Source organism: Typopeltis vanoorti, chromosome 9 (assembly GCF_054136105.1).
Source record: "Typopeltis vanoorti isolate ZY-2024b chromosome 9, IOZ_Tvanoo_1.0, whole genome shotgun sequence".
NCBI lineage: Eukaryota > Metazoa > Arthropoda > Arachnida > Uropygi > Thelyphonidae > Typopeltis > Typopeltis vanoorti.
In genome coordinates this window covers 13,881,941-13,901,945 of record NC_143557.1, presented here as the reverse complement: position 1 = coordinate 13,901,945, position 20,005 = coordinate 13,881,941, and the positions used below count along the sequence as shown (strand labels likewise).

The window sequence follows — 20,005 nt, the reverse complement described above, 5'->3', positions numbered from 1 at the left end:
GGTGCACCCTGTTAGGTATCTACCTGAATACTGAACGAACAAGGATGGGCTGGCAATTTGGGATTTAGCTGACCAAATTGTATTCTTATTGGCTTAAACAACAATATTAAATGATGGTAAAACATGATAGAATTTCATGCCGGCTGGGGCGTCGCCCGGTTAAACAATGCCCTGGTTGTTTTCGGCAAGGAACAGGGCAAACAGCAAAAAGTCAGCCACTGAAACAAATCCTAAAATACACCCCAACTCAATATTACCAGAATTGAAGATCGGTACTATCAACATAAGAAGCCTGAATGGCAAAGAAATGGAGCTAGCTGAGGAATTAGATAAGTACCAGATGGACATAATAGGGGGGACTGAAACAAAAAAGACAAAAACTGGTGAGATCTTTCTGAGCAATAAATACAAAATGTTATATTCAGGCAATGACAATCAAGGAAAAGAATGAGTAGCTATAGTTTTCAACACTAAATACGAGGCTAATCTTCTTGAATGGCAGGCAATTTCAAGTAGAGTGATGTGGGCAAATATCAGAATGGGGAACTGGACAATGAGACTTATTTGTGCCTATGGTACCACAGAAGGTTCTACTAAGGTAGAAGTGGAGGAATTTTTTGAGGCTTTAGAAAAAGCAAATGACACAATGAAAAATTGGTCCTTGTTGGGGATCTAAATAGAGTAGGAAATGTTTGTCAGACATACAAAAATATTTTGGGAAAATTTGGAGAAAAGAGCCAAGCTAATAGTAATGGCAAATACTTGTTGGATTTCTGCTCAGGACATGGACTGGTTATTACTAACACCATGTTCCAACATAAAAATGTGCACAAATTCACATGGAGAGAAGAGGCAAGCAATAAGAAAAGTCTCATTGACTATGTTATTGTTGATAGTGAAAACATCTCCCTGGTACAGGACACCAGAGTGTACTGAGGATTTGAAATTGGAATCGATCACTATTTAGTCTTGAGCAGGATAAAATTGAATTTCATATTGAAAAGAATAACATGTAAGAAACTTTTAAAGCAGATAAAAGTTGAGCAGCTCTCAGAAGTGAAATGTAAACTAAAATATACAAACCTTATTCAAGAAAAAATGAAAGAGTTTGAGAACAGCAATCAAACCTTGGAGATTCAGTGGCAAGCTCTGAAGAAAACATTGATTCTGCCAGAGAGGCATGTGGTGAGGTTGTCTGCAAGGATAGAAAAATCAGAATTCCCTGGTGGACACAGGAAGTTAACGAAAAGAAGAAAGCATATCAAAAGTTCCTGGCAAATAAGTCAGCTTGTGCTCTTAGAGAATACAGAGACAAATGTAAGAAAGCTAAACACTGTGTAAAACTAGCAAAACAAAAGTCATGGGAAGACTTTGGTGAGAACATAGAAAAAAAATATCAAGAAGGTGGCAAGATATTCTGGAGGTTGCTGAAGAAGCTCAGAAATGGAGGAAAGAGTGCTGTAAAAGAAATTACAGATGATAAAGGTGATATGAAAACTGGAGAAAAAAGATATTCTTGAAGTATGGAGTAATTACTTCAAGAAATTGCTAAATGAAACTAGCAGTGATGACAGCACAGTGATAAAAAAAACACTGACCAGGCATGCAATCAGGAATACATATCCATGCTTGAAGTAGAAAACGCCATCAAAAGTCTGGAATGTGGAAAGGCAGCTGGAGTAAATGATATTCGACCAGAAATGCTGAAGTATGGAGGTATAAAAGTTTTACAGTGGCTACACTGCATAGTTCAGAGGGCCTGGACAGAAGGACAAATTCCAGATGATTGGAGTAGAGATCTCATAGTACCCATATATAAAAAGGGAAATAAAACTAATTGTGAGAATTACAGACGTATTTCTCTACTGAGTGTTCCTGGTAAGATTTATCCCAGTATACTTGAGAAACGGTTGAGAAGGATTGTGGAAGAGAAGCTTGGTGAGGAACAAGCTGGATTCAGGCCAAATAGAGGCTGTCAGGATCAGATATTCACTTTACGACAAATAGTTGGAAAGTCATGAAAATATAACAAAGATCTGCATTTAAGTTTTGTAGATCTGGAAAAAGCTTATGACAAGGTGCCAAGAGAGAAGCTATTCAAAATGCTACAGTTGTATGGTGTCAGTGGATCATTATATCAAGCAATACTTAGTCTTTATTTGAGACGTAAGTCAGCAGTTAGAATTGAAGGAATTACAGGGAGATGGTTTAATGTTAAATCTGGTGTCAGATAAGGATGTACATTATCACCTCTGTTATTCATTATCTATATGGATTACATGATGAAAGAAAGGTATTAAACATGATATCAGAATTGGAGATGTTAATGTCAGCTCTTCGCTTTATGCGGACAATGTTATACTTCTAAATAAATCCGCTTCATCTGCAAGATTCCCTGACTAAACTGAATAACTGCAGTGATAGATATGGCATGAAGGTCAGCAATAACAAGACAAAGATAATGAAGACAGGCAGAAGCATTGAAAATATCAGCTGCATTGTGAATGGAGAACCTATAGAACATTTCAGCTACTCAGGCATGGTTTTTAGTGAAGATGGTAAATTAAATATAGACAACAGAATCAACAAAGCTGGTATGGTAGGAAATCAATTGGATAAATTCATATGGAATAAGAGAGAAATTAGTCAAAACACTAAATTAGCTGTATACAAGACAGTGTTCAAGCCAATTTTAACTTATGGATCTGAGAGCTGGGTCAGAAGTAAAATACTTGACCAAAGACTAGAAACCGCAGATATGAGAGTCTTGAGGAAGATTAGGGGCGTGAACAGATGGCATCAATGGCAATATCATATTAAAAATGAGGATGTTAGGAAAGAACTTAACATTGTCAACATCCAGGAATGTGTTAGCAGAGCTAATCTCAGGTGGTATGGTCACTTAAAGAGAATGGGCGACGAAAGATTAGCCAGACAAGTGTTCTCTGCCAGGTTGGCAGGAAAAAGACCCAGAGGAAGACCAAGATATAGGTGGATTGATATGGTAAAAAGTGCCTTAGAAGATAGAAATAGAAGATCTGACAATGTTGGAGCTTTGACAGGCAACAGATTGATTTGGCAGAAAATTGTAGGTAGGAAGTTAGTAATGATGTAAATTTTTCATGTAGTACTTTCATATCCTGTACACCCCTTGAGGGTACATGGCAGGAATTTGATGATGATGAATGAAGGAGGAGAAAGAATATCAAGCTTAGTGATGAAAACAACTGAATGCAAACACTTTCCACAACATAAAAGATGATGGCCCACGTGTACTTCATTAAACAGTGAATGCAAAAATCAGATAGATTATAATTATTGAAAAAAGAGAGCCAAAAAGTTTCATTTTGGCAAAATATATTAATAGAAATAGGGATATAGATTCATCCTTCTGAATGTACTGAAATGTAGAATGTTTCGAAAAAATATATACCAGGGAGCTTATGAGAGTTGCCATCAGAGTTCCCTTAGATTGCACCATTCATAAAACAATGAGATCTGCTCAGGAGTACAGATATTGTTTTTTTATTAGTGCCTTTTTTGGATTTCACTGGTCTGATAGCTGTTTTGGGTAGTTTGTTCTCATCAAAGACCTAGGCAGAAACATTAGGAGATCAAAAAACTAAGTTTAATATTATAGCAATCTTAGAAAATTACAAACGGAGGTGAAAAATTCCTGAGTTGTGCAATGAGAATAATTCTTTATTTCACCACATGAGAGTTCATATGTGAACTCTCAATCTGTGCATAACTGTAATTATTGAGACCAAGTTTTATGCCTGGTCTCTGATGGCAACCAATTGTTACCTTTTTAGTAGTGCAATCCAAGGCAACTCCAATGCCAAGGATTGTATTCTGATATGCTCCGTGGTTTATATATTTTTAAAATATTCTATGCTTCAATACATTCAGCTATGAAATAAAGATAGGCTATAATATCCCCTATTTCTAGTAATTCATATAGATTATACTGATGCTAACAGAAGGCAAAGAAGTGCTTTTAAATAGTGGAGCAGATCAGCAATTATTGACTGCTTAAATTAAACCAAAATGGTTTAAAATTCAGAATGGGGAATTGGACAATGAGACTTATTTGTGCCTATGGTCCCACAGAAGGTTCTACTAAGGTAGAAGTGGAGGAATTTTTTGATGCTTTAGAGAAAGCAACTGACACAATGAAAAAGGAAAAGTTGGTCCTTGTTAGGGATCTAAATAGCAGAGCAGGAAATGATTGTCAGACATACAAAAATATTTTGGGAAAATTTGGAGAAAAGAGCAAAGCTAATAATAATGGCAAATACCTGTTGGATTTCTGCTCAGGACATGGACTGGTTATTACTAACACCATGTTCCAACATAAAAATGTGCACAAATTCACATGGAGAGAAGAGGCAAGCAATAAGAAAAGTCTCATTGACTATGTTATTGTTGATAGTGAAAACATCTCCCTGGTACAGGACACCAGAGTATACAGAGGATTTGAAGTTGGAAGTGATCACTATTTAGTCTTGAGCAGGATAAAATTGAATTTCATATTGAAAAGAATAACATGTAAGAAAGTTTTAAAGCAAATAAAAGTTGAGCAGCTGACAGATGTGAACTGTAGACTAAAATACACAAAGATTATTGAAGAAAAAATGAAAGAGTTTGAGAACAGGAACCAAACCTTGGAGATTCAGTGGCAAGTCTTGAAGAAAACCCTGATTGATTCAGCCAGAGAGGCATGTGGTGAGGTTGTCTGCAAGGATAGAAAAATCAGAACTCCATGGTGGACACAGGAAGTTAAAGAGGCAGTGAAGGAAATGAAGAAAGTAAATTAAAAGTTCTTGGCAAATAAGTCAGCTTGTGCTCTTAGAGAATACAGAGACAAATGTAAGAAAGCTAAACACTGTGTAAAACTAGCTAAATAAAAGTCATGGGAAGGACTTTGGCAAGAACATAGAGCAGTGATAGCACTGTGGTAAAATACATTCAACAAGCATACAGTCAGGAATATATATATCCATTGTTAAAAAGTTGTTCTTTCTATATGATTTATGCTTAATTTAGTGTTACTTAATTGGTTGTTTACTTAAATCTATCCTTTCTTACCTAAAACCTTATACAATCAAAATCCTACTGGCTGCTCTATTGTTATATATTTACCTTTTGTTATTTATTCTCTTTATTCACTTTAATCTTATTCTTATATCTAGGATTGTTTCCTCTTCGGATACTGGCAAATTTATATTTTGCTGCGCCAGCCAGTATCCTATAGCAGAAAAGTTCCTTGCTCAGGGAGACAATACTAGATTCTTAACTTTCTTACACAACGAATTCCTGATGATTAGAGTAGAGCTCTCATAGTACCCATATACAAAAAGGGAAATAAAACTGAATGTGAGAATTACAGAGGTATTTCCCTACTGAGTGTTCTTGGCAAGATCTATGCAAGTATACTTGAGATACGGTTGAGAAGGATTGTGGAAGAAAAGTTGATGAAGAACAAGCTGGATTCGGGCCAAATAGAGGCTGTCAGGATCATATCTTCACTTTACGACAAATAGTTGAGAAAACATTGGAATATAATAAAGATCTGTATTTAAGTTTTGTCGATCTGGAAAAGGCATATGACAAGGTACGAAGCGAGAAGCTGTTCAATATGCTAAGTTATATGGTGTCAATGGAGCATTGTATCAAGCAATACTTAGTCTGTATTTGAGTTGTAAGTCAGCAGTTAGTTGAAGGAAGTACAGGAAGATAGTTTAATGTTAAATCTGGAGACAAGGATGTACATTATCCCCTCTGTTATTCATTATTTATAAGGATCACATTATGAAGGAAAGTGGTATTAAACATGATATCAGAATTGGCGATGTTAATGTCAGCTCTTTGCTTTATGCAGATGATGTTATACTTCTAAATAAATCTGCTATAAGACTGCAAGATTCCCTGACTAAATTGAATAACTGTTGTAATAGATATGGTATGAAGGTCAGCAATAAAAAGACAAAGACAATGAAAATAGGCAGAATCGTTGAAAATGTCAACTGCGTTGTGAATGGAGAACCTGTGGAACAAGTAAAACATTTCAGCTATTTAGGCATGATTTTTAGTGAAGATGGTAAATTAAATATAGAAATAGACAACAGAATCAGCAAAGCTGGTATGGTGGGAAGTCAATTGAATAAATTCATATGGAATAAGAGAGAAATTAGTCAAAACACTAAATTAGCTGTATACAAGACAACGTTCAAACCAATTTTAACTTATGAATCTGAGAGCTGGGTCAGAAGTAAAACACTTGACCAAAGACTAGAAACTGCAGATATGAGAGTCCTGAGAAAGATTAGAGGCGTGAACAGATGGCATCAATGGCAATATTATATTAAAAACGAAGATATTAGGAAAGAACTTGACATTGACAGCATCCAGGAATGCGTTAGCTGAGCTAATTTCAGGTGGGATGGTCACTTAAACAGAATGGGCGAGGAAAGATTAGCAAAACAAGTGTTCTCTGTGAGGTTGGCAGGAAAATGACCCAGAGGAAGACCAAGATATAGGTGGATTGATACAGTACAAAGTGGCTTAGACAATAGAAATATAAGATCTGATAATGTTGGAGTCTTGACAAGTAACAGACTGATTGTAGATAGGAAGTTAGTAACGATAGTAAATTGTTCATGTAGTGCTATTATATCCTGTACACCCCTTGAGGGTACATGTCAGGAATTTGATGATGATGATGATGAAGAAACAAAAGGAATGTACATTATATTAGACAAGAAATTATATTGTTTCAATCCTTTACCTAAGTGTAAATAAACAAAGTTTGCATGAAGTATCTTCATAACTAGCCTACTTGTATGTAGAGGCTGCTGATTTATATCAATTGCCTTGGTATCTTATAATGTGCAGTACCATAGTTTTCTTTAAAATGTGTATGCTGTTACACAATGTGAGAAGGACCATTACCTAGACTAGTTTACTAATAAAGATAAATATCTAAACAAAAGATGCAAGAAAATTCATGAAAATGACATCAGGAAGGATCTTGTAGATCTTTTTAGAAAGATAAATGAAGATAAAAGATAAAAAAAGTTTAACCCTAGATTAAGAGGAATAAATCATTTGAGAAAAAGTTTGATGGAAGAAGTGAAAAAAAAAAAGATGGAAAGAATATGTACAGGAATTATATAAGAATTATATTTCTTTCTATAAAAAGAAAGAAACTCTTTCTTTATGGCATCAGTAACTGAAACATCATCCTTAATCCCAATCGTGAAATGGAATGCAACCGGGCATCCAGAACTATCAAGGAGAAAGGAATTTATGTGCAGTTATAAGCAAGTGATTATAACAGTTCTTAGAAATCAGCCTGGAGCAGTTTTAAGGATGGAAAAATTTGAGAGAAGAGAGATTAACAATACATGACAGCAGATAACAAATATTTGTTAGCACCAGTAGCAGATGTATAGTTCATATGAAAGGATAAAGTGATTTGGAGTAAAGTGAATGATCAGGGAAATCACACAGGAACTGCAGATGAAAGAGAGATTACGGAAAAAAAGTATAAAGAGAGAAATGGAGAGCGAGTGCAAGAATACAAGGCCCAAACTGGGAAAGTGACTAGTAAGAAAAACAAAAATGGAATGAGAGGAGACCAATGCTACAATCTAAAGAATTTTTTTTGTTATTTGGCCAGCAGGAGTAGAAATGACTTTGTTACATGGAGATCATGGTCAAGTGACCAATGCAGATGACAGTAGAGATGTTTAATGATCACTTTATTGAGGTATTTCATTTTGGTAAAGCAAGTGTTATTCCTAGAGGGACAAGTAGGATTAATTAGTGCATGGATACTATTTGTACTATTCTGAATAGATACTCTAGATGTTAGTAAGTCAATAGGATGGGATTGGTTTTGCACCATGTTTCAAGAGTATATACTACAGAAATGATAGTGCTGTTTATGATGTGATGGTAGATTGGAGACATTAAATGATGGATCAGTTTCATTGTTCGGATTTTGGGAAAAATTACTTAATTTATATAATTTCAAACAAGGGTGCTCTTGTTTCAGTAATCTTGTTGCATTTTATAATTAAGTTACAAAAGCAGTTGATAAGGGTAAAGCATACTATGTCATTTTTCTGTTTCCTTTGGCATGATTAACAGTGAACAACACTCATTATATTAATGGAATCCATAACACTAGGCCACCTGAAGCAAAACCAGATTCTAGTCACTGACTAGAGGAACTTTTTCTAAGCATTTCTTCGACCAGTTCCCAAGCTAGTTTCTCCCAGAAACTCACAAAAATCGACTGTAGGACTCACATTATTTCAGACAAATAGCATAGTGTAAGGATGAATTTTTAATGGAACGTGGCATGATAATGTTTATTTGACACACATATTCACAAAAATATAGTAATTTTATTATTACTGCAAATATTTCAACCAGAAACTAGTCATCATCAGTGCCTCAGCATAATCACAAAGGTGAAGGTGATTCCCAACAAACAATCTTAATCCTATTTACAGAGCTGAGTCACATGCTGGATGCCATAAAGTGGGTGGTTAGAATAAAATAAGATTATAATTAAGGCCCTAAATTCAAAATTAAGTGATTTGAAATAAAATTATATTTAATTAGATAGTGAAATGACACATCATTATATTAAATTAAATTTAAAAAAAAATTAAACAAAATAATTAAATTGGGAAAAGGGGACACTATAGCTTGCCATTGTGAGGATGAGACTCTCCCAAATCTTGGCAAATAGAGAAGCAATCATTCCAATTTAAATTTGTGCAGGGTAGAAGTACTTCAGCACTCTCTTTAAATAACTGCTCAAACCTAAACCTACATGATGCAAAAGGTGAGCACTGAATCATAGGATATTGCAGTCAGTGTCTACTCCATGATGAGCAAGGCCAGATTTTTCAGATTTATTGTTGTTAATATAAGAATATGGATCTTGTAGTCATTTTTCAACAGAACTTCCTGTTTGTCCAGAGAACGAACAGAGGCACTCACAATGAACTTGGTAGACACCAAGGGTGGGGAGGGGAAGCAATTTATCAAAGCAATCTTAGCAACTGTCTTAGAGATGCCTGTGATATATGGGACAGGGACTCGCCATACAGGTTCAGAGTTTTTAGTGATGGGCTTGTAAGAGTCCAAAAGGCATTTAAACTTCCTTGTTGTGAAACCATTCTGTATTAAGATGCATTAAACTGTGCTCAATTGGGCAAAGATTGAAGATTGCTATTTTTTCAGAATTTTTTTTAATGTAGTTCCCACCCATGAAGGGTTATTAGCAAACCTATAACACATTTGTACCTAGGGTGAGCTAAGGATTTTTGTTCATTTTTTATCAATTTTATATATTTTTTGTAATTTTTTTATTTATTTTTACCCAGAAATCCTGCTCTAGAGACTAAAAATGGAACTTTTTCAAGCCACTTCAAGCATCCAAATAAATGGAGATGGAAGGATGATGTGCTTTTTTCCATGCCCCCCCCCCCCATTTTAATTATTTTTATTATTATTATTATTTAAAAAATAATAATTTTATTTTATTTCAAATGACTTAATTTTAAATTTGGGCCTTAATTGTAATATTATTTTATTATAACCACCCACTAGGTGCCATTCGGCATGTGGCTCAGCTCTAAATAGGATTAACATTCTTTGTTGTAGCTTCATCTTGTGATTATGCTGATGCACTAATGATGACCAGTTAGTTTCTGATAGAAATATTTGCGGTAATAAAATTTCTATATGCTTGTGAATATGTGTCTGATAAATATAGTGTCATGGTTATGTAATTGTCGGTTGTGCTCTCTTCACTAGATACTGCTTCAAATCACTGATGGCTTAAGGCCAGCTAGCTCTGATTGGCTATGAGAGGAAACCGACTGCTCTTCAGTCTCCAAAAAGTTAGAGAGGGCTAAAACAGCCTCACCTATTCCCTTTTGGAAATAAAATGTATTAGCAGTAGCTTTGTTTGTTTTATGGAATCATAATAAACAAGAAATTACATTCTTGTTTTAACTCTAGTAACCAAACTGAAAATCTTTCTACATCTATTTCTAATCCAGATTATACACAGTGTGCCTGTTAAGTAATTAGACAACAATCATTATATCAAAACAAAGAACTATATTTGGAATTGTCAATTACACAGATTCAAAATAATCTTCCTCCAACTTCATATAACATTTATATCTGTCGCACAGGTGTTCGAAAGCATGGTGGAAGTCCTGAACGAGAACCTCCTTCAGTGTCTGAGAGTCACACTGCGTTGGATGTCCTCAATGTGATGAAGTTTGCCTTGAAAGGGTGAGCGCTTCAGCTCTCTTTCAAGGCAAACTTCATCTTTGAGAAGATGAGAAAAAAAGTCTGCAGAAACCAAATGTGGTGAATGGGTGGTGGGGGGGGGGATGTTTAATCACACAGATCGACTTCAAAGCCAGGAATTGCTTCATAGAGCACACAGCATGCGGCCGCATTGTCATGCAACAGAAAGAAACCAATTGTTGTTGTGGAACAGTTCTTTTCTGACATGTTGCACATGGGCACACAAACATTGCATTACTCCTAATGGAGAGAAGATGTTCCATGCCAACCCATGCTCTGGTGTTTTGCTTCAGGATCAAACTGAAAACACCAACTTTCATCACCAGTGACAATTCTTTGTAACACATCATGATCTTGATCAACTGCATGTATGAAATTTTAACAACATACAACCAAGTGCTCCCTCTGTTTGTGTATCAACATGCATGGTACAAATCTTGAACAAATCTTCCACTTGTGCAAATCTCTTTCTAAAATTAATCTGGCCTTTTTTAATCTTTCTAAGATTAAAATAACCACTAGGCTACTCGCTATACAGCTTGGTGTCAGTAAGGAAACCAAGCTGTACAGCAAATAACCTAGTGGTTATTTGACTGTTGTGGGCAACAAATTCCCTAGCTTTCACCATATTTTCATTTGTCCATGCAGAAACTGGCCATCCACAGTGTGGTTCATTTTCCAGGGAGTCCCTTCCCTCTTTAAATGTTGAAAACCAGCAGAACATCTGTGCATGGCTCAGACAGTTATCACTGTGAACTTTTTTTTTTTTTTTTTTTTTTTTTTTTTTTAAGGTCTTGGTACACTTCAATCGCAGTTTTTCCTAATTCACCATCAAATTTTATCACAACTTTTTGCTCCATGATGCAACTTCTGACACGCTGTAGTCACACACTCTTACTTCAACAGTTGCCACATGAAAACTGCTGCATCACCCAATGTGAAAGTTATAAATGTGATTACAACACACTCTAGCAGTCAAAACTATAAACACATTTGCTACTTTTATTCAATGGGCTGTCCTGTAAAAAATCAATTTCATCACTTAATGGGCACCCTGTTTATTTATAAAATCGAGTATCATTTTCAGTGAAACAACTTCAATAAAATTAAAATTATATTATACATTTTGACCTTTATATCAAGGTCATCTAAAGAAGTCGCATATATGCAAAACATAAAAGGAAAACTTTAAAAATGTACTACATTATGTCTCTTAACAATTAACCTAGATTAACGATTAACAATTACTCAGAGTAGACCTGGCATTCACAGTGTCATTTGGAGGATGAGCTGGTAAGAAATAATGATAAAGGTAATTTAGAATTCAGGTTGGTAGACGTACAGTACAATTCACATTAATAACAAATACTTCTTCTGGTCTGACCTATCAAGTCAGAGATGGAAAGGCAGTTTAAATTATGAACACATCCAAGAAAGATGATCTTGTTTGTGTAATTGGAGTATAGAAAATCTAGAGATAAATGCCTTCATTTGCATTTTTATGTGGGAACAGCACCATTTTCCTCTTATAAAACAGGCAGCTGCATGCTTGACTCATGTATGTGCATAGTTCCATCACATGAACTGTGGAAACAGCATTTGGAATTTGCTAAATCATCAAGACAGAGTTATCTTTTCTTGAAAACAATGCCTGTTACTATTACAATGAGAAACAAACATTATATGAAAAACCAAATTTGTGAAGCTACAAAAAATGAGAGATACCACCTCCTTTTATATAGCAAGAATGAACTGGGTTCCAAAATTGTTGAAATAAGGAACAAAATAACTAATAAATCATCCATCCATCTTCAAGGCCCATCTTTCCTAATTGGGTTGTGGGGGCAGCAGCTGCAAGAGGGACTTCCAATGGTCATGATCCTCTGCCACCAAGCTATGATTTTCTATTGGGACTCCCAGACGATGAAGGATATAATCTATCCAGTGAGTCCTTGGCCTTCCGTGTGGCCTCCCACCCTCTGGCCTGGCAAAGAGGGCCTGCTGGGAGAGCCTCTCTTGTGGCATTCTGACCAGGTGCCCGTACCATCGTAACTGTGATCTCTCAACACGGAGAAGCAGCGGTTCAGTATTGAGGGCTTCCCCGAATTGCAGAGCTTCTAACCCTATCGAGTCATGTCAGCCCCGAAACCCTCAAAGGAACCTCATTTCATCCGCTTAGATTCATGTCCGCATTATTTTGGTCATTACTCAGTTCTCATGACCATACGTGAGGATGGGGACATCTTTGAAGATGTCATCATGTCAGACTCTTTGAAGACAGCCAGCTTTGCCTTCTGGCTTAATTCCCACTTCAATACTACTGAACAGCCAAGCTCACACAATATTGTGCTTGCTGATGCCTTCTGGCTTAATTCCCACTTCAATACTACCGAACAGCCAAGCTCACACAATATTGTGCTTGCTGAGCCAATTCAAGTATCTAGTTCTACGTCCCACTTTCCATCACTCGTGAATATGGACTCAAAGTATTTAAACTTCTCCACCAGCCTCAGTGGGACTCCACTCACATGTAGAGTGCACTGAGATGGTTGTCTTGAGACCACACCGATCTTCATCCCGGCTTCTACACAAACAGCTACAAACCTAACCTGGGGTCCACTGGAGGTCATCTGTGGCAGAGCCAAGCAGAACTAGGTCACCTGCAAAAAGCAGATGTCCAATGCTACATCTTCCAATTCTGACATACTCACCGCCTTGGCTGTGCCTATCAATCCAGTCCATAAATATTATGAAAACAAAGGGTGACAAGACACACCCTTGGCGGAGACCAACGGAGACTGTGAACGGTTCAGACTTTGTGCTGTTTACCCTGACACAAAACTCCGGGCATTCATACAGGGACTTGATGGCAGCTAATAGTTGGCAATCCACTCCATACTACGGTACTACTTGCCAAAGTTTATCACGAGGAACCAGGTCATATGTCTTCTCCAAGTCCACAAAACACGTGTAGACATTCTTGGCATATTCCCAAGATGTCTCAAAGACTTGCCTTAAAGTGAAGATTTGGTCAGTTCTACCAGGATGAAAGCCACATTGTTTTTCTTGGAACTTTGACTCAACTATGCACCTGCACCTTCTTTCCAAGAACCTAGCATATACTTTTCCAGGCAGGCTGAGCAGAGAGATGCCACGATAGTTGCTGCAATCTCTCTGGTCTCCCTTCTTGAAGACTGGTATTATTATGCCTGTCTGCCACTGCTTTGGTGCTAGCACAGATATCCAAGCAGCTTAACACACTTGAGTCAGCCAGAAAACACCGTCTCAATTTAAGGCTTTTAGCATTTCGGGCCGAATTTCATCATCACCAGCAGCCCTGTCCGATTTTAGCGATTTTATTGCTAAATGGACCCCTTCTGCTGTGAGACTAGTCGTCGCCCCGATCTGCACCTCTTCGATGTCCACAGTTACCGGGCAACCTGGGTTAAGAAGGCTCTCAAAGTATTCTCTCCATCTGTAGAGAATATCCTTCTCAGTAGTTAAAAGTGCACCAAGGCCTTAACTGCCCTTGCTGTGCACGATTTCTTCCCTCTAAGACAGCGGATGGTCTGCCAGAATACCTTGTTTGCATTTGCATAGGATGAGTGTAATCTTTCTCCAAAGGATTCCCAAGCCCTCTGTTTTGCTGTCTTTACTGCTTCAGTAGCAGCTTTTCATGCCTCAGTGTACCGGAAATGCATCTCAGGTGACCTGACCCTAAACCATGTTAGGTAGGCCTACTTTTTTTGCCCGGACAGCTTTTTGGACCTCTTGCTTCCACCAAGGTGTCCTTTTCTCACTGCCCGTCACAACGCTGAGCTGCTTTTTGCCACAGCATGAGACTGCAGAGGCAGTGACAGCTGTTCCGAACAGCTCCCACTCCCTATTAACATCTGCAGTATGTCTGGGAATCTCTTGGAATCTGGAGGAGATGTTATCTGTAAATTTCTTTCTCACAGCCTCATTTTCCAATGCTCTCCATTGCACGTGGTGATAGCTTAGGTCTATCAGAGTTGATGGTAGCATTTGGTTTCTGTAGTTGTAGAGTGCAGACAATAAGGTGGTGGTCAGTTGGCAGTTCTGCCCTCTCCTCACATGAACATCCAGCACTGAGGGAAATAGGTCTGCTGAGACTATAAAGAAGTCAATCAGAGACCTTTGTCCAAGTGTATCCCTGTACCAGGTATACTTATGAACTTCTCTGTGCTGGAAGAAGGTATTCATTATGGACAAGCTGTTTGTACAGTAGAAGTCCCATAATTTCAACCCATTCGCGTTAAGGTCAGGGTCTCCTTTCCTCCCAACCCCACTCCTCCAAGTCTTATCATCTGTTCCAAACATGTGCATTGAAGTCACCCATTAGTAGGACTGATTCCATGTCTGCAACCCTGTCAAAAGCAGCATCCACTTCCTCTAAGAAGGAAGAGTATTCTGACTCCAGATTAAGTGCATAAGCTTGCACCACAGCCAAGTTGTGGTTTTTCATCTGGAGCCTTAACACACATACCCGTCCTCCCAATGGGATCCAATCAGCAACACAATATGACAGCCAGGGACTTGTGAGTATCCCCACACCCGCCTGAGCAGACATTGTTGGGCTCACACCAGAGTAGTAGAGCTTCCACCCCTCATCCAGGTCGACAGTTCCAGAGCCTCATCTCTCGGTCGAAGAAAGCCCAACTAAATCTAGTTGGTAGCGCTTGGCTTCCTCGACCAGTTCCTTTTCCTTCCCTGTCAGAGAAAAGATGTTCCAGTTGACTAAAGCCATAGTCTGGTGCCATTTTCATCCTTTTGCAGAACCATTTCTTTGCGCTGCCCCTAAACACCTCCCAAACAGGTAGCAGGCCCATCGATGGAGTTTCCTCTAGCAGAGTGCTGAGGAATGGTGTCTAAGGGAGACCGTAACATATTTTTCGAACGGGTCCCTCTGCCTAAAACCCGAATACGTTCCTTGGTAACCAGTGCGACAAACGATGCGGTATGACCATTATATGATGACCTGACCATGTCACAGTGTTTGGTAGTGCCCTATTAGCACTACCGCCTCAGTTCGGGGCTGCTCAGGTTTCACCTCATTGCAGCTAGCTTACATATCTGCAAGCTGTTCCACTATCCACCACCTGTGAACCCACCCAGTATATGAGGCTTGCTTTGAGAGGCAAGAAAGAATTACAATTTGGCATGAAAGGAAATGATCTGCAGGTCTATATACCGTGTCATTGTAACATATAGCAATATTCAGATATTTTATTGAGTGGAAGGGAAACGGTCCCCATTGCTTGTAACTGTGAAATTCTCTTATGTTTTTTTTTTTAATCCCAATTAATTATGGTAAACAGATACAAACTCTATAAATTTTTCTGAATATAAACTACTTATCACAATAATTTAAACTTACTACTTTGTTAATCTGCCTATGTGACTCTATTCTAATCAAGTCTTCTAGTGTTAACTGATTATCCTTTTTATTCAATTTGATTAAGAAGCACTCAGCAGAATGTGAGTGATGCTCCTCCCTGTAAATATAACATATATAAATTTTAATAAAAATGTAAATGAATGAAATTGATAAAAATAAAAATGCAAATATTAAAAATATAAATCTTCCATCAAGGGCTCACTTTAGTGAGTACGGGAGCCGCAAACCCGAGGTACCTGATGCTGGACCATGCTTCATAACATCTGCATATTACCTGTAGACAGGTCTCTACTCTTCTTTCTTTCTTTCTTGTTGTTCTTCTTGCCTTGCTCCTTCCCCCCTCCCATGCTATTAGAGTAGTCGAGGGTTAGGGGTGAATCTTTCCTATAATACTATGTTTTTTCATCTCAAGCAGTGGGAGTCTGCTTTCACTCCCAAAAGGCAGTGTTGATTTTTTCTTTCATCCAACCTTATATTTGCAAGCTGTGGTTGACCCCACATTCAAACATAAGGAAAATTTTTATTATACTGCGCCACTCTATGTTTGAAATGACACGATTATTGTGAAGGAATCAAGCATCAAATAGCACAACAGCAATGTGAACTTACTACAAGCCAAAAATTTCTTACTTATACATAGGGTTTCCTACAAGATTCGTATTTTAATGAGCGGTGCAATGAAACTGAAATTAGGCAAGCACAAGAATCAAGTTAAACAAGTTATTTAATTCTCTCACAAAATTATTCTTACATAAGAAACAAGAACTCTATTAAGATCAATACAATTAGAAAATAATTTATGCATTCTATAAAGTATTTAGATTCTACTCAGCTGAGTGCATCATTTACTGCTAGAACATATATATAAGGCTTTCACAATTCTCATCCGTTAGGATTTCAACACAGTTTCACCTTAAACAACAACAATAATCAGCAAAACACTTAGAATTTAATTCTTTTTAGTCTCATAGAATAATCACAAATTTCAATTTTATCAAACACTTAGCTGGCATCATCAATATCTATCAGAGAATTAAAATAGTTGTTAAAAGGCTCAATCTTGAATTTACATATGCATTGTGAGATAACACGTTCAAACACGAACTAATTCTTCAATGAAGTTTCTCATATTAGTTTCACAAGGAAAATGTTTTATAATATCACTCATTCAAGCTTGACTAGCTGGCTCCAGCAACATGAAATTTGACCAAGTTCTCCGGACACAAGCAACACTATCACACGTTAGTTACAGAATAGATATTCTTACCGTATGATCATCATAGCTTGCACTTTATGGAAAACTCTTACAACACTCCTAGGCACTCGATAATCTTCCACTATAGGCAACACAAAAGTTATAGTATCCTCGAGTTCAATAACTTATTTGTTAAGACTGGAAAATGTATTTTCTTGCTTGTAATAACTTATCTTACGATAAATCTCAATTATATTATTATCCTTTCACTCTGGTAAATTCCTTTACAAGGTGACAGGAAACTATAAATAAATATGAGTTCGAAGTAAGATTCATTAATATCGGAAGAAGTTTCCAAATATTTGTTACGTCGTACGATCCCAGGTTAGATCACATCTCACGACCTTCCCACACTCTCTCCAATTCCTTCTGGTTCCTTCTTCCTATATCTCATAAATCTTCTCTCTCTTTCCCGCCCAAACTTGTTTTTCTCTGCTCTTTCAGTTTACAACGAAATTCCCACATGATCATTGTACAGTTCCCAATGCTAAGGCACGTGCTATCTCAAAATAACATAGTTTTCTGACAGCAGCCAATCAGATCATATTAGCAGAGTCCCTTAGAAATACTTTCACTTTCAATAACAACAAATAAGATGCATATATTACAGTTCGCTTAGGATACATTTACAAGTTAATATAAAGAATTTATATAAGATAAATAACTAAAAAAAATTACAATTATTATTTCAATGAACAAAAAACAGTAAGTGTTTAAATTACAATTTACTTAGGAGCAAGCTTAGCTCAGGAAATGCAATTCAGGTTAAATCATGAATGAAGTATTAATAATCATAAAATTCTTCATTCACAATTTAACAGCAGGTTTGGAGGCCTTAAGGTGGCAGCCCACCACTGCAATCACCCTGAGAAAGGCTGTAGCTTATCCAGGGGAATTTACAATTACTAGCAAAGCTGTGAAGAAGAAAATATGATGGATTTAATCAGAAATAACCCAGCTAATGGACAGGGAGTTCTCTTTGAAAAATTAAAAACAGCTACTTGGAATGTGCATGGAATCACACACAAAACTGACGAACTAAACAAAAACAAAAAAGAAAAAGAAGGGATCTCAAATTCTGGAAGATTATGTCATGATCTTCTCTGGAGTTCCAGAAGACAAATGGGCTTCATCTGGGGTTACAATTTGGATTAATAAAAAATGGAAAAAACAAAATTTTGGATTATACTTGGGTATCAGACAGAATAATCAAAGTTAGAATGAAAATTATAAATCAAACATTCAATATTTTCGGAATTTATGCGCCAGCAGATGGAAAAGGTCTGCGAGGTTAGCTGAATGGCTTTGCGCTAAGCAACCATATGCATGGGGAAGGAGTGTCCTAGGTTCGATTCCCGTCGACGACGTGAGGAGCTTAAGGATCTTCCTCAGCCACAGCCAAGTTAGCTGGTCTTGGACGTGGACAGCAGGGTTTTTTCCGCCAGTTTATCTGGGGTTTTTCATCCCGCAAGCAGGCAAACCGAACCCGTGAACATACACGCAACAGTCATAAAATTACGGCAAGGAAGGCAACGGGAAACCACCTTGCATCACTATCTCCCTAGTAATCAGCTGCAACCCTCTCAAAGAGAGGAAGGATCAGATCAGATCAGATGGAAAAGAGGAAGAGACGAAAATTTTACAGAAAATTTCAGGAATGTATTGATGAAACAAATAAAAATGAAGCAACAATTGTGATGGGTGATTTCAATGCTAGAGTGGGAAGTAATCCAATAACAAGATGCATTGGATTAGAGGGAGAATCAGTAATTAATAACAATGGAATTTTATTAAGGGACTTCTGCATATTTAACAATCTAATAATCAGCAATACTTTCTTCAGCATAAAAATATACACAGGTACACATGGGAGGCAAGAGGAACAAATCAATAATATATTACATTATTATTAACAACAAACTAAATTATAATATCAAGGATACAAGGGTTTTTAGAGGGAACGAAACTGATAGTGATCATACGTTAGTTGAAAGCAGATTTGAATTCATAAAGAGAACCACATACTTCAAAAGTAAAAAATAAAGTACCAACATCTAATAAACACTTTAAAATTCACCTCCTAGAAGAGGAGAGTATTAGAAACTTATATAAAAGCAGAATAAGAGATAAAATAAAACCAACTACAAACAATATTGAAACTGAGCAGAAAAATATAAAGGAAACTATACTAAAAGTAGAAGAAGAAAGTTTAGGATACAAATCAAGGAAAAACAAAATATGGCTGTGAACCTGAAATGATGACTTAAAGCAATTAATCAAAAGGAAAAAACAGGCTTTTAAAATCTATCTGTAAAAACACTGCTCACTATATACAACATAAGAAACTACAGGCTGAAGTCAGAAAGCTTTCCAGAAGTATATGCTGAGAAGACTGGAGTAAATATGTTAAATGATTAGAGCAGGATATCACTGGACCAAAGAATAGATTTTAAAATTTTTCAGGCAACTACAAACAGCAAAAAATAACCAATTAAGAAATAATCAAATTTCCAAAGAGGACTGGATAAAACATTATAAAATATTGTGGAATGAAAAACAAAAAATAGAAAACAATGACAAAACTCGCAAAATTGAAGATATCAATATATAGGAAAGTAAAGAAGAAATAGTAACGAAAAAATTAGAAAAATAATTGAAAAACTCAAGAAATAGAAAAAACTCAGGCCTGGATGGAATATGCATTGAGCTCTTTAAATATGCAGACAAGAGCTTAAAAGAACACCTACTTAAACTCTTTAATAATATCCAGAAATATCAAAAGATCCCAAAAGAATATGAATCTGGAGTAGTAATAAATATTCACAAAAAACAGTTCCAAGGACAATTACAGAGGCATTACTCTCTTAATAACAGCATCTAAACTATATGCATGCATCTTAAAGAACAGCCTAATTAAATGCACAGAAAATTATTTAGAAGAGGATGCATAAATGCCTCTTTCACAATGCAACAGATCATAGAAA

The 20,005-nt window shown here is 36.8% G+C and overlaps 1 protein-coding gene across 2 annotated transcripts in view; it reads right to left on the bottom strand.

Moving 5' to 3' along the window:
• Det (baculoviral IAP repeat containing deterin) overlaps nucleotides 1-20,005 on the bottom strand; it is a 64,731-nt gene that overhangs the window by 9,030 nt on the left and 35,696 nt on the right. For both annotated transcript variants that reach the window (XM_090397380.1, XM_090397381.1), the window contains exon 3: nucleotides 15,746-15,863. In XM_090397380.1, coding sequence (XP_090253506.1) covers nucleotides 15,746-15,863 — 118 coding nt within the window. The remainder of the gene's footprint in view (nucleotides 1-15,745; nucleotides 15,864-20,005) is intronic.